We start from the raw sequence: 15,874 nt of genomic DNA on the forward strand, positions 1-15,874 counted from the left end.
GTAAGAGAAGCTGGTGGGTTATTAAATTAACAAGTATATACCAAAAAGTGAGTTTTTGTATCAGTCGCGCATGGGATGATCCTCTTGGTAATGAATAAGAGCCAAGCGAAATGTGATACGCACAAGCAATGAAGACAGATGTTATTTCTAATTAACAACATTGTTAACGACAGACAATTCCTATGATAGTTCTACGTTTTAGAAGGACCTGTGATTGATTTATTAGGTCAGGCAATGGCTGGTACTAATGTTACTCTTTCTCCTGTCTCCTATAATAGAGGCTTCTCTTCCGTGGTGGCACTGGGGGCCAGTGTAATCTGCAGTAAGATTCCAGGCTTGGCACCCAGACAGAGGACTATCTGTCTCAACAGACCTGATGCTATCATCGTGATCGGAGAAGGAGCTCAGATGGGGATCAATGAGTGTCAGTTTCAGTTCAGACATGGACGCTGGAACTGTTCCGCCTTGGGAGAAAGGACAGTGTTTGGGAAAGAGCTGAAAGTGGGTATGTTACTAATGATTTGATACTGTACAGCTGACATCTCAGTCATTTTCTTACCTCTGAACAATAGCAAAGTTATCTGTCCAAGTCAGCCATCTGCAAAACTGGGTCATGTACTGGGGAGTCACTCATCGTAGAATCTTCAAGGAGTCATTCATGAAAGTCTTCTTTCTACTTAGTGTGGAAAATTCCACATCTAGAGGTATTTGATCATAACCCTTTTTTTGTCTGTGGTTCATTTTTAATCCTAAAATAAAAGTTATCTAAAATAAAAAAGCCTGCAAAAATTTCACAAATATATAGTAAAAAAAAAAAAATCCTATGGCTGTATAACACAAGTTCACAGGCTCTGAGCCTGCGTTTTGCCCATGCCGGACAAAAAATGGTTTGCATCATTGCTGCACTACTTTGCTACTTGTTCTCATCTTCCATTCACTTCCTCACCACCCCACTCTCCTATTGGAGCCCAAAGCAGACAGGTTGGAGCTTAAACAGAGTTAAGGACACAACCCCACATGACAAGCTTGAGGGCCTCCTCCCCATTCTAACCTGCATGCATACAGTCCACTGGTGTATATCCGTATGCTTGTGCATGTTTACAAAAGTACCGGCCTATACCTGCATAAAGCCATTGATTTCTATCTTTGTGGCTGTACGCAACACCTCTGACTCCTCGGTGGGGAAATATGCCCATATTTTATGTCATAGGGCCCAGAGTGTCTGTGTGCATGAGGTCTTACATTGTATGTAAACTCTTAATTTCTCTCATGTGCTTCCTTTTGATCTGTTCTATATATACCATAAAAAAGGTTGTATTATATTTGTTCAAAAGTGCGAAAAAAGGTAGCTGCTCATCCAGCCGGAAATCTTGTAAAATGATCATTTCTTGTGCTCTTTTCCTCTGTACAGCAATCAGCATTGTTCCCTGTTATCTCCATGAGCTACAAAACATCTCCCACTGTTATGCAGAAGAGAGAGAAATTTTATGTAGTCTTGACATAGTTTTATGTAGTCCTAACACACTCCTGTCCTAGGGTGACAATGTTGCTCAGTATGACTCTGTCTTGTCCTTGGGGAATTAATTAAAGCGGTTGTAAACCCTAAAATAAAAAAAATAAAAAAAACTGCAAGACAAAGGCATAATGAGCTAGTATGCATCTCATACTAGCCCATTATGTGTAACTTACCTTAGAACGAAGCCCCGACACGGACCCCCGGACATCGCTGCGGGCGCTGCCATGATCCCTCGCCGTCTCTTCCGGGTTCGGCGGCTCCGGCGCGGTGATTGGCCGGAAGAGACGGCTCCGGCGCGATGATTGGCCGGAGCCGCGATGATTTTCCGGCAAGCTCCCGGCAAATAAATTGAAGGTCTCCCCGGACCTTCAGAGCGCATGCGCCGCTCGCGCGAGCGGCTGCATGCACTGTAAATATCTCCTAAACCATGCCGGTTTAGGAGATATTATTTGTACCTACAGGTAAGCCTTATTATAGGCTTACCTGTAGGTAAAAGTGTCAAAAAGCGGGATACTACCGCTTTAATTTAGGCCATCAGCAAAAGAGCTGGTGGTGGTGGGGGGGGGGGGGGGTTGTTGTATAGGTATGCTTTAAAGTATTGAAACCCAATATTTTATAGCAAACTATGCATTTTTTTTATTTTGATATTGCTTCAGAATGCTATTTTCATCATCCCATATAATGCCATTTGTCTGTTTAAGGGGTTGGTATAGGCATAGGGGTTGATTTACTAAAGGAAAATAGTCTGTGCAGGTACAGTTGCTTCAGAGCTTAGTAAATGAGGCAAAACTTCACTTTACAAAGAACAGCCAATCACATTCAAAGGAAATAAAGGAAATGATTGGATGAAGTCAGATGAGCTTTTACGATATTTACTAAGCTCTGAAGCAACTACACTTGCAGAGTGGAACTGCAACTATTTGCCTTTAGTAAATAAACCCCCTCATCACCTCATGCGCCACTGTCTCCAGGGTGCATGGGCAGCATAGGAATCATTTGTGGGCAGAAAAGGGGGTGATCATTGCAGCCATTGAGACCCTTTTAACAACTGATCACATTGTGTGTCCCTCCCTGCAGCAGCTGAAAGCCAGCTTCTAATTCTCTCCCTCCCTCCCTCCAGCTTTTAGCTATTGCAGAGAGAGACATACACAACAAGATTGGTTCTTGTAATTGCCTCCGCTGCACCAATCATCCTCCCTGTCTGGGACTTGATAACCCTGCTGACCAGGCCCCCCTGTGTGCTCCTTGTCCCCCCTGCAGCTTTGCTGGCTTCCCTCCACTCCTCTCCCACCAGCTGCTGCAGGCACACAGGATGGGAGATCTTCAGGACGGAGAGCTGGATTTACTGGCCCCATCCTTTTCTGAATATCTACAGGGAGTGATCGGGACCCATCACTCACTGTGCTCATTCATAACTGAAGCATACTTAACTGTCTTTATTATGCTTCAGTTTGTGAATGAATAGGAGCCTCTGTACAGAGCCTTCTGTTTATTCACTGTCCAGTGCAGTTGAGGCTGCAGAGAAAGGGACAGAGGAATTAACGTTCTCAGCTACTTTCTCTGTCTCAAAAGTGAGATATCAGTGGTCTTTTTAGATCCCTGATATTTCACCAAAGCCCCCTGCTCCTTACAGTAATGTAAAATAAATAAATAGCAATACAAAAATTGTAAAATATAAAAATAAAAAATTGTAAAAAAATAATAAAAAAATGTAAACAATAATAATAAAAAAAAAAGTGCTTATTCACTATACAGTGTTTGTTACTCTATAAGTATACAGCAGCTGTATGAACACATGTGCAGGTCCTATTGTGACAGGTGTGCAGGTGTGGGTGAGGGGTCCCAAATGCACACTGTATTCAGGGTCATACATCTGCATCCACATGCCTGCAAATTAGGACCTGTAGCTGTGGTTGTACAGTTGCTGCATCCCCCTAGTATACCATAGGCTGCCTGCACACAGCTCCAGCCACATAAGAAAAAAACACTGTACAGGTCACAGCACCCATGTAAATGAGCCCCAAGGCCTCATTTACACACAGAGCTTTATTTATTACTTAATACAGTTTTATCTTTATCTACAGTTTTATCATGCACATGTGTGTTTGAGCTTTGTGGTGCACACCCTAATGCAATAGGCTGTGCACACCTATGTTCTGGTATGAGGTCTGGCCATACAATAGATTTTCGGATGAGAATGTTCGTAGGAACATTTGTACAAAAATTGTTTGTACATTGGATGAATGGATGAATGTTTTTCAAAAACGTAACATTTGATTTTACAGTAAATATAATTCTTGAAAGAAAACCACATAGACTGTCTAAAAATGCTTGTTTGAGAAAAATTCTCTTTCCTGCTCCTTTGAATTTTCTCTTGACTGTAGTAGAAAACGAACATTGATCTTACCCAACTAACGATTCGAAAAATCCAACAAACGTTTAAGAACGAAAATTTTCAAATTAAAATCTATACGTGTATGGCCAGCATTAGTTCATATTTGGACAAATAAACTTGTAAATTTTTTTGATAATTGTGGGGAAAAAGTATATAATCGGTATAAATAAATCTCCTTGCATTAACGATCAGATATAGAGGACTGGCAGAGATGTCTTTTAAATTGGGTTATTTATGTGATATTCATCTTTATTAATTTACTGCAGATCTCTCACTATTTCCCATTCATCTTATTGTATTTAATCTCTTTCTGTACTAAAGAATCTATCCAATCCATTCAATCTCAATGCATCAGGATGGCCTATTTTAACTTTCTTTGTCCTGCAATTTTTCACGCATTTTTTGCATGTTAATAAGTCTTTGAGTTTCTGAATTGACTCATCTCCATTTAAAAACCTAAAAACCCTTAAAGGGTCTTATTATCACGTACTTTTCATTCTGTGACAGCTCTCATGGTTTTACAAAGGGTGTTCAGTTAAGCATAATATCCATACATGTTAAAGACACCACAATACGATGTTGTTTAAGTGACTTTAGAAAATACAGTTAGCCTTGCTCTTAACTATGTTTTTACAAGTGTGGGCTTTTTTTGTCGAGAGAACCCAGGTTTCTCCCACGGTCCAAAAACCATGCTAGTTGGTTAATTAGTATCTGACAATAATTTGCATATTTAGGTAAGTGCAAGTTGGCCTAGTATATATCAAAGCTGCAATAGCAGTAAACCTATACTGGAAAATGTCTTGTAATGTCCACAAATGTATGTGTTAAAATATCCATGTAAATAATCTAAGACAGCTTTCTAAATACCCTTGAAATCATTTTCAGGTCTCAGGGAACCCTTGTTAATATGGACTATATCTACAGCCACAATACATTAGCGTGATGGTCAGTAGGAAGCATGCTTTGTATATTTGTGGTCAGGGAGAAGAATGAACTCTACAGATTAATAAAAAGATCAGTGGTTACTAATGTGAGATGCAAAAATTGCTTGTCAATTAAGGAACGCCTACCAACCCATGGCAGAACCATGGTTGACAAAGTTTGAAAAGATGTTTACATTGTGTCAGATATTCTGTTGTTTCTATTTGCTACTTTAGCCTGGCACACTTAAAGGGTAAGTCCACTTATGTTGAGAACTTTGTTATGTCCGTCACAAGGACTTTAACAAATTTATTTACTCCTACATTTTTCTACTCTGAAGAAAAAGTTGTTTTTGTAACCATGTCCTTTGCAGACTGAATGCGAATTGATGGGACTGATTCATTATAGTTAGCTGGTGCCCTCTCAGTGTTCTGATAGGAAAAACTGCATTGTCTGCATCCCTTTAGAAGTCTTTAACCCTTGGATAGTTTTTCACCAAGACTGAAATTCCTTTTGCAGAGGGTGCTTAAAACATGGCTTCTGGGAAAAAACAGTGCGCCAATCACACAAGCAGTAAATTACATTTCTGGGGGGTGTTTCATACACTAGTTGTGTACAGAACGCCTGCAGGTTGCCATATTGCATTGCATTTTACAGAAAACTACAGTGGACTACTGCGGATTAAAAAGGAAAGGTCATTTTTAAAAACATTAAAATAAAATATGGCTTTTCTAGCAATTGTATATGCTATATTAATATTGTTATTATTATTATTTTTTGCTATTTTTCTTACATAAACTTGGAGTTATCCCACATACATTAGAGAACATACACCCAATTTTAACAAATGTGGTCCTATCAGGGAATGTTCATGGAATTTTTGTAGGCACCCCCACGACTGACATGAAAGTGGTAGGTATCAGCATTGATGACTGTACCAGCAGGGCTTTGAAAAGTGCTGCAGGTACATACATGCACTTCTAGTAAATACTGATACGTTAAGGTTGTTCTTAAAGTTAAGAGTTTACCAGAAGTGATGTTAAATGGGAAATATGCAGCTGCAGTGCTCTGTTCTAAAATGCACCCCTTACTAGTGGACTTACAACAACATGGGGTTTTCAAGGAAATTTCCTTTAACTTGTTACTGTGAGATCCGTGAAAGAGATGGCACTCTCTCTCACCAGAAATCTAAAAAATTAAATGTGTTGTCTACTACTCTGGGGCCTCTGAGGTCCTGGCAAATTCAGATGCCACAGACTGTGTTCTGTCTTGGGCCCCACTTCTTACCTTCAAAGTCTCACTTATAGATAATGAACTTTTCATCTTGGATTTGCTGTGGCAACTCATCTGCTACACTTGGAATTCTTACCCAAACCTGGTCATGTCAGTAATAGGAGGGCTGTCTGTAAAGACCAAACCCTACTGAAGTACTTACTGAGGTAGAAGAGGCAGGATTATTGTTGAGCAAGCAAATATTCTTGGGTTGGAGAATAACCTAAAGCTGGCCATACCCTAGAATTAGAGTTTCATGCAAACATTCACATAAAGATCATTAGAGATATCGATAATACAATCAATGACTTTACAAATTTCATATAAAAGTCCTGCAATTTTTTATAGGTTTGCCATGCTAATGATGCAAGATTTTACATTTGATTTGGGATGAACAGAAGTTAACATAATTCCAAACAGGATACACATTCATGGTTAGAAATGTGGTTAATCAGATAATTTTAAAGGAAAAAATTCCAACCTTCACTTTTGATATTTCCCGTCATTACGGTTGAAAATGATCGTCAGTTCCACCATACTAACCATTAGAAAATCTAATAAACGTTTCAAAAATGACAGGTTTTCAACAAAGTTCTACCAGTGTAAGGCTAGCTTTACTAACACAGTTTAAGTAGAATTAAGGACAAAGGATAAAAAAGAGTAACAAAGAGTTAAAGCCCCTGACAGTTTCTAATTCACCATCTGTATCTCTTTGGAGAGAATTCCCTTCACTTCCTATCCCATAGCCAAAATCAGAAGTAAGAGGAAATCCTTCTAAAATTAGGGAATCCCTGGCTGTCAACAGAACTAGCACCCTCATTGGATGATTTACCCCTATTCCTGTTCTGGTGACAACACAACATTTTGGATTTTCTTTCACTTTTACTCGTGGTGATTAAGGTAAACAGGACAAATGGAGAGTGTAAATATCCCTAACAGGGGCACAGACAGCAAAAATAAAACCTTAAATGATCCCTCTCCATAGTATCCAAAACTAAAAAAAAAAGCAGATAAGTGCTGACTATTTTTACTTGTAATAGTTTTTGCTATGTACTGATGTGCTTATTAATATGCATTTTATTGTAAGGAGATAGGAAGATGCTTGGTTTTGCTTTCTTTTGCCACTGTTTTATGTCAGCCAATTGTCATTAGGTTATCAATTGTCATTAGCAATATATGTTTCTACTGCCATCATTTTTTTATTCACATTTTTCCCTTGTGTAAAATATTCTCTGAATTCCCATAGTTAATATCCTAAAGTTTTGTTTATTTTATCTTGCAAAAGTGGCTCCTTAACTGAACATAATATTCAAGATGCAGCCTTAGCCCCCTTTCACACAGGCTGTCAGTTTTTTTGGCGGATCTGACCTGTCCCCCCATGCATCCCTATGGGGCATCGGATGTCAGCGGAGACATGTCCGCTGACATCCGATCCGTCAAATCTGGGCGGATGGAAACCCTATTTTCCATCCGTCCAGCGGATCGGATCGGATGAGAACGGACCGATGGTCCGTTCCCATCCGATTCCCCCATAGAGATGTATGGGGCTCTGACAGCTGTGTCTCCGTACACAGTGTGGAGAACAGCTGTCATTCTCCTGCTCAGAGGGGGATCGGCGGATCGATCCCCCGCTGAGAAAAACGGAGTCCGTCCGACGGACACATAGTGTGAAAGGGGCCTAAAAGTATATGTAAACCAATAAAAAAAAAAAAATCAGATCATTTTCAACATGTTAATGTCATTTCAAAAAGACTTTTTAAAATGTTCAAATCTACAGGTTTTATTAAAATAATACCTGGTGATCCCACTATTCCGCAAGTTCCTTGTTCAAGCATTTCTTAATTTAGCATGACAACTCGTGCGTATTTTAGATGAATTTTATTATGCATTTAGAGTTTCTCTAAGAATATGTTTTATGCATAATTGCTAGTTTTTTTGTCAGCCATCTTCCTTGGACATCTATGGAAAATAACTTGGAGAATATATCACAAAGTAACTGCACTTTCATGGGAAAAAAATTATATGCAAATAAAAAAAATATGGCATATACAATTGCTACACAAGCCTTGTTATATATTGTTATTAAAAAATACATTTTATTTTCAATCTGCATCCACTGTAATTTTCTGTAAAATACAATGCAATAGGACAACGTGGAGGCGTTCCATACACCCATGGTGTACAGAATGCCCCCGGAAATGTAATTTCCTACCTGTGTGATTGGCTCAACAATTTCCTAAAAGTCAACACTAAGACACAACTCCCATTTTAGATACCCCTTGCAATAGGAATTTCAGTTTTAGTAAGATACTCCCAAAAGGTTAAAACTTTTTGATTGATGCAGGCACTGAAGCTTTTCTCATTAGAACTGTAAGAGTGCACCAGGTGATTATAATTAACCAGACCCTCCCAATCAGAATCAGTGTTCGAAGGACATAGTGAAACAAATGACTTTTTCTTCAGAGCAAAAAAAAGTAGGATCGTGCAACAAAGTTTGTTAAAATCCCTGCATTGTACTGATCCTCCAGAGGGGATTATTTTTTTTTTTTCCCAACAAAAGTGAAGTTATTCTTTATAGTGTATCTAAATCCAAGATCAAAAATATAATATATTGTATAGGGAAGTTATGCTGAATATCTGAAAGTCACAGGTACCACACGCCTTGAAATTGTAAAAATAGGCAAATATAAAGAAAATAGGGTTTTCAAGGAGCTACACACAGAATAATATTTTTGCAAAAATATCCAAGTTTATTAGTACATAGTTAAGAATCAACAGTAAGAACCATCTTTGCATATAACATGCAGTTAATCCAATTCACTCAACATGTTTCGCTATAATTTAGCTTCTTCAGGAGATAATTATGGATGCTGCATATGTAAACACTATGAGAGAAAATATATCAAATCAATCAAAACACAAAATTGAGTTTATCGTACGAGAAAACAAAACAAAACCAGCACAATATTTAAACAGTGTATTTTTATGCTTACATTGATAGGTCCTCTGGAAGGACTTTTAGCCTTATATGAATACATGATGGCCTTATATGTATTAGAAGCAAGGGAGACACTTAGACTGTAACAGGTGGTGTTTAATAGGGAGATATCAGCATACCACAGGGGAAGACAAACCAAGTGTTTAGGTACTCCAGGCCTCTGCGTTCCCATTTAAAACTTCCCTTTGTCCAGGGGTACTTAAACCCTTGCGCCACAATGAATGGGAGGATGCTGTAGCACCATTTGGTTTGGCGTCTGCAAAGATGCTCCACGGTTGCCAATATTTGAGGGCTCCATGTACAATTAATGGAACCCCTTGTGCCTGCTAAAAATGCAGAGTGTTTCACTGTGGTGTGGAAACATACATGATTTTGTGTGCGTTTCTCACGCGCAAATATGTGAACCTAGGGTAAGACTTGTACCCACACTGCAAATTGTTCTGTTTTATAACACTAACACCCATATTTGTGAATATTTTCTTCTTAAAGCCCATTGCTTTTACATAAAAGGAGTACAAGGGATTCTTGGGGAGGGGCTGCCTTACAAGCCTTTAGAAGTGAGAATTCCCAAGACTTTGACACTACCATTTGTGCTGCCTCATTGCATCTTCTGAGAAAATGACACCTGGGCCTCTTTCCGTTAAGCTTTGATGCTGTCTTCTTCAGGATGAAATGCTTCATTTTCTTTCAGTTAAAGAAGCCAAACACTTCTTTTAAGAGAGTGTTTCTGTATGGCATAATGAGCCACAGTCAATCAGTGAAACAAATTGAGATAGAGCATTGTGATTTGTGTAAAGATGTTGTCATTAAATGTCCTACATTTTTAAATGCCATGCCACTTTCCCATCTTTTCTTTTGAAATATATATGGAATCTTGGCAATGCATGGGTCACTAGGGACACAATGCACTAACCTTGTCCCTCCTTTTTTTTCTAAGAGGGTTTCTTTTGTTGTCAACTTTGATTTAGTAGTTAAAGTGTGCCTTTCATTGAACAGTTAAAATTAAAAATATTATATTGAATACATACTGTATATTACAAAAGCTTCCTGTGAGATGTACACAACATGATTAAAGAAGAACCCCATCCAGAAATACCAATAGCCCATTAAAAGATAAAATAAAAAAGCAGCTGTTGTTGCAATATTCACTTTCAACCAGGAGCTCCCTCTGTAGTACTTCTTCTTCTGCCATAAGATGTCCTCAGTCTGATGACCAGTATCATTAAGTCCGCTTCCTCTAAGTCCAACCTGTCCTACCCCAGGTTGTGAGTAGACAGTGAAAGCAGAAGCAGCATAGTCATGAGCTCACCTCTCTGCCACTCTGACCTCTCATCCTATCAGCATGCTGCTTGTCAGTACATGAACTTATTGCCTTCTTCTGCTGCTTTTTCTTCCCACACTTAAGCCTTAAGTACTTAAGCACTTAAGCTGAAAAGAGGCCACAAGAACGATACCAGACCAAATTCAGGTACCTATGGTGCGTGCATTAAAAAAATGTATTAATGTTTACAGCGCTGCATTCACTTGTGTCTATTACGGCCTAGAGTTCAGCTTTAAAGGGTTAGTTCACCTGTACAATAAAATTGCCGGTGCTACCTGTAAAAAAAAAAAAACTGCCCATGCATTCCAGCATCCCCAGTTAATAAAATCATTACTACTACTAGATTTTGAAAAAGAAGCTTCAATGTTATACATGTAGACCATGCCTGACCTTTCCTAAGCCTGTCCAATTAGCTCCTAGGTAAGCGACCTCTTGCAGGAAGGAGTTGCTTCTTGCATAGAAGATAGCCCAAATGAAGGGTATTAGCAACACAGAAAAGGATTTTGGGACTGAAGATACAAATTAAAGAATTAATCTGGGTACGCACTGGCTAAATAAGGTAGGTTCGGCAGGAAATGGCTGAGTTTTGGCCCATGTGTACAGCTCTTACAACCGGCTTCTGTCAAACGAGCATGGTGGAAAACCAGCATCAGATCACTGGCAGTCCCCCTGTCAGAACACATTAGCTCAGAGGGGATATTGCCGCACTAACATCAGATGTGTTAGTAGGGCGATCTTTACGTTTAATTTAATTCAGCCCGATAGGTTGAATGAAAAACATTTCCCGCGTGTACCCAGCATTAGTAAATGCAGGTCTAATTTGCTGTCTTTGTTATGGTACAAAAACCATGCTCTCTAAAGAATCTAACTACCAAGATTTTTTGAAAAGTGACAGACATCAGTGTATTTTTTCTGATTTCCAAGTTGTAGTGATGTTTATTTAAGTGTTTTTTATGCACATACAGTATGTAATATTAACGTGCTGGTCATGGTGACAAAAATGTGTTTTCCCAGTTTTGGTCATGCAGTTCGTGGCCAGTCTTAAATAATCATGCATTCAATCTCCCAAACACATTCTCTTTGAAAGACCAGAAAGTATAGCTACTGAGCATACTGTTTAATTGTTGTTATTAAATGTATAGTATACTAACTGAGATTTGTGTCTTCCTGGAGGTTTCCCAGTGACAACCACACCCCCAGTGTTTTGTACTGGTGTCACAGGGCAAAAGCTTCAAAACATTTTACCAGTCAGGACACAGACAGAAATAAAAACCTAAAATATTATTCCATTAATTCCAAAAGAAAAAACAAAATCAGTGAAATAAGGCTTAAAGAGATTGTAAAGGCAGAAGTTTTTTTTCCTAATGAATTCTAAAAAAAAACCTTCTGCGAGCAGCAGCCCCCCATTTAATTACTTGAGCCCATCTTTATCCAGCGATGTTGCAGGAGTTTCTCAGCTACCTGGGACTACCCTTCTAATTGGCTGAGACAGCAGCGCAATGCGACTGGCTCCTGCTGCTGTCAATCAAAGTCATTCAGCCAATCAGGAGAGAGAGGGGGCGGGCCAGGTCACGGCTCCGTGTCTGAATGGACACAGAGAGCTGTAAAGAGAGTATACTCCGTGTTAAAAAATAAAGGGGGCATATAAGGCTGCGGCCTCCCCTAAATATAACCAAAGTTATATAAGTCTCAGTTTGGGGGGGGGGGGGTAGGGGAATGGCGCTGCCGAAGGAAATAGAGGGTGTAGCAAATTAATACGTGGGTATAGAAAGAATGACTTAAAACACAGACTGGGTCCTAAATGATAAGTAAAGTAAGTCCAGTGGCGAATGGAGATAGTATGATAATAAATATAACATTCATGGTGTAGACAGGTAATAATAAATCTGATAATATATTCAAAAAGCTAAACATGTAGTGAATAAGGTGATGGATGCCATAAAGTGCAAAGGCTAAACAATAATACATTAAATTCCGTGATAATAGTGACAAGTATACAATAAATGAACAATAAAATTAAATAAAAAATAATATTATATAAAAAACAATGAAGTAGATCAAGGTGCTGGTATTAAGGGACTATGAAATGGAAAGTACTGTGTGACTAGGTGTTAGCAATGATCCGTGGCTGGATAAATAGCTAAATAAAGGTGGACCTGTATAGGGTATATACAATATCTGAATAAAGTGATACTGTGCAGAGGTAGATAATGACTAGTAAATATAACAGTCCATAATAGTGTAAAGCAGGTGCTTAGATCTTCATGCGATAATCCTAACGGTACATACGTGGTGGGTACAGTGGTAGACTGCTGGTGATCCCTTAACCTCAAGTAAATAACGCACTCACCAGAAATATCCACCCCACACAGGGGTATTGGGCAGGATATATCATGGTCTTTAATTTATTATTGTTTAGCCTTTGCATTTTATGGCATCAGTCACCTTATTTACTAAATGTTCAGTTTTTTGAATATATTATCAGATTTATTGTTACCTGTCTACACCGTGAATGTTATATTTTTTATCATACTATCTCCATTTGCCACTGGACTTACTTTACTTTTCATCATTTAGGACCCAGTCTGTGTTTTAAGTTATTCTTTCTATACCCACGTATTAATTTGCAACACCCTCTATTTCCTCCGGCAGCGCCATTCCCCCCCCCCCCCCATACAGGGAGCTGTAACTTGGCTCAGGTGCCCACACAGCAAGCTGCTTGCTGGGGGGGCACTCAACAGGAGGGAGGGGCCAGAAGCACAGAAAAATTTAAAGGTGAACTTTACACCTTCTTCACCCCCCCCCTCCCCAGTCCCCACTGTACTTACCTCCATGGGTGAGATATCAGTGCCCACACTGCCGGTGTAGTGGTCTTGAAAACTCCGCTCTACTCCCTCTTATTTTGGATGCTCTATTCTGAAACTCTGCCCTGATCAATCAGAATCCCTCTTGTTCATCCCTTATGTCAGATAAATAAGAAACACTGCATGTTACTATTATCTATTCTTCTTTTAAATCAGTTGATTGTTTTGTAGTTTGCTTTTTACCTGTTTGGCTGTTATAGATTTCTGTGCTAAAAAGAAGTATGCTTCTTACAGAAGTAGCTCAAGCAGAATGGGACAAAAGGATGGCTCATCCCTTATCAAACATCTCTCTAAAGTTTCAGTCAGACAATGAGCCACAAAGCAATCAGTGTCCATTGAGCTGTGCCTTTAGCTAAGCCATACTGCTCTGAGAATCCTTTGTTGTTTTTCTTGGATGTTTACATGCAAAAAAGTTTTATACAGTACATAGTAAAATATATTGAATAACAGTATAAAATGAGTAAACCTTTAAAAATATAATTAAAAAAAAAAACAACATTTCCTTCCACTATAATAATTCAGATGGTGGGAACGTTTAATAAGTTATCTCCACACTACTAGAATTTCCCTGCTTTCTTTCAACTGTAGTTCCTTATGTAACCAATAGATGTTAGAAGGCACATTCGAGGTCTACTGGAGTCAAGATTAACTGGAGTCTCCACTAAGATTTTCCACCCTTCAGTTAGATTAACTGCACTGCAAATAAACTTATTTGTTTTTCTTTAGTAGACTTCAGTTCACCTTCAGAAATGTATGCAGGCCATAGACCGTGCAAATTTCTTTCCTTCAACCATGGGTTGCAGGAAAGCGATTTACACAATTCCCCATGAACACAGACAGTGCTGACAGGTGAATTCCTCTTGCCAAGCAATTGTCTGCTCCCGGGAGGGGGTGGGAGTGGGGCGGAAGCCGTCCCCTCCAGGAGAAGACAGGAATTATTGCTAGTGCCTATAGCAGCCGCTAGCGATAAGTGAATTCAGCAGGCTGGTTGTACCCAATTTGATTGATCGATCAACTTGGTACATTGAGGCTGCCTACACACTGTTCAAATCTTGGCCGGTTCCTGCTGAATCGGCTAAGTTTCAAACTATCTATGGCCGGCCTTATAACGCAATAGGAAAAGCCATGTTAAAAAGAACCCCTGTCAGGTGTCCTTGTTAAGCAGATACACTTTCTTTATTTACCCTGATGATCATTGCCATTGAGACTGAAATTGAAGGAGAATCCAACATTTTTTGTTGTCACCAGATCAACAATGGAAGGGGAGATACTCCAGTGGGGACATTTGTTCTAGGGGACAACTAAAAGGGGATTTTCCTCACTTTGGAAATTTCCTCTCACTTCCTTTTCTGTCTACTGTACTGAAGTGAATAGAAAGCTCTTGAGTGGGACACATATGCCAAAAAGAAAAGGTTTAATTCCAATTAAGATAAAGGTTTGGGATTATTTAATACTTTAGGTGACCTATGAACTAAAAAAAACGAAGTTGGCTAACCCTCTAACAAGAGTGATGTTTATAATGCTGGGCATCCTGGCCTAATCAAGCCTAACTGAACTACTTGCGTAGTTTGCTTTTATTGAGGAGGCAACTACATTTAGAGGGGATCTTTCAATCCTTGGGAAAGAACAGGCTGTGCTGGCCTGCAGATAGACTGTGTGGTAGCAGCTCTGTAAGTGAAAGATTAACAGGGTTAAACTCTCTGGCATAGAGGGACATATGTTGTAATTTGTATGTAAGTACCAGACCGGCTAGGATTTATTTGAATTTATTTTTTTTTCTCTGGAGACCTAGTTGATTTGGGTGTTGGAAATACTGACCATGTTGGTTTGCTGCTAAAAAATCAATATTGCAAACCCAAGATTTGGGTAAAGCAAGGCTGCTGTTATAGTAATTAACAATACTTTACTATTAACTCACTGCTGAAAAGGCTGCAGGGACATTAATATATAATCACAGGTCCTCATTAATGTATTTCTTTAGAGTCCGATAATTTCCAACCTCTGTCCTAAAGACATTCGCAACGCAGAGGCCTAATGTTAACTTATGCTCAGATGTTTGCTATGTTATGTTTACAGTCTTGAGTGATGATTAGAAGGACTGAAATACTTACCTGGAGCAAATGTTCTTTCTTGCTCCCTTTAGTAATGGTCATGTGACTAAAATTTTAGGCATTTGGTCATGTTATCTCTGTTAAAGTATCATATTTAACCACTTTACCACTAGAGCATTTTGCTGTCTTACGTCTGGGCCACTTTTTGCGATTCGGCGCTGTGCGAATTTAACTGACAATTGCGCGGTCGTGCGACGCCATACCCAAACGAAATTGACGTCCTTTTTTTCCCACAAACAGAGCTTTCTTTTGGTGGTATTTGATCACCTGTGCGATTTTTACTTTTTGCGCTATAAACAAAAAAAGAGCGTTTATTTTGAAAAAATAACAATATTTTTCAAATTTTTTTATATAAAATTCCCCCCAAAAAAGATGTAAAAACCAATTTTTTTTTAAATTTTTGGCCAGTTTGTTTTCTGCTACCCATGTTTGGTAAAAAAAATCGCAATAAGCGTATTTTGATTGGTTTGCGCAAA

General features: G+C 39.0%; 1 protein-coding gene across 2 annotated transcripts in view; it reads left to right on the forward strand.

Annotated features, from left to right (window-relative positions):
• LOC309561476 (protein Wnt-7a) overlaps positions 1-15,874 on the forward strand; it is an 84,431-nt gene that overhangs the window by 25,267 nt on the left and 43,290 nt on the right. For both annotated transcript variants that reach the window (XM_082265417.1, XM_082265416.1), the window contains exon 2: positions 279-505. In XM_082265417.1, coding sequence (XP_082121543.1) covers positions 279-505 — 227 coding nt within the window. The remainder of the gene's footprint in view (positions 1-278; positions 506-15,874) is intronic.

Source organism: Pelophylax lessonae (genome assembly GCF_965119305.1).
Source record: "Pelophylax lessonae genome assembly, chromosome: 8".
Classification (NCBI taxonomy): domain Eukaryota; kingdom Metazoa; phylum Chordata; class Amphibia; order Anura; family Ranidae; genus Pelophylax; species Pelophylax lessonae.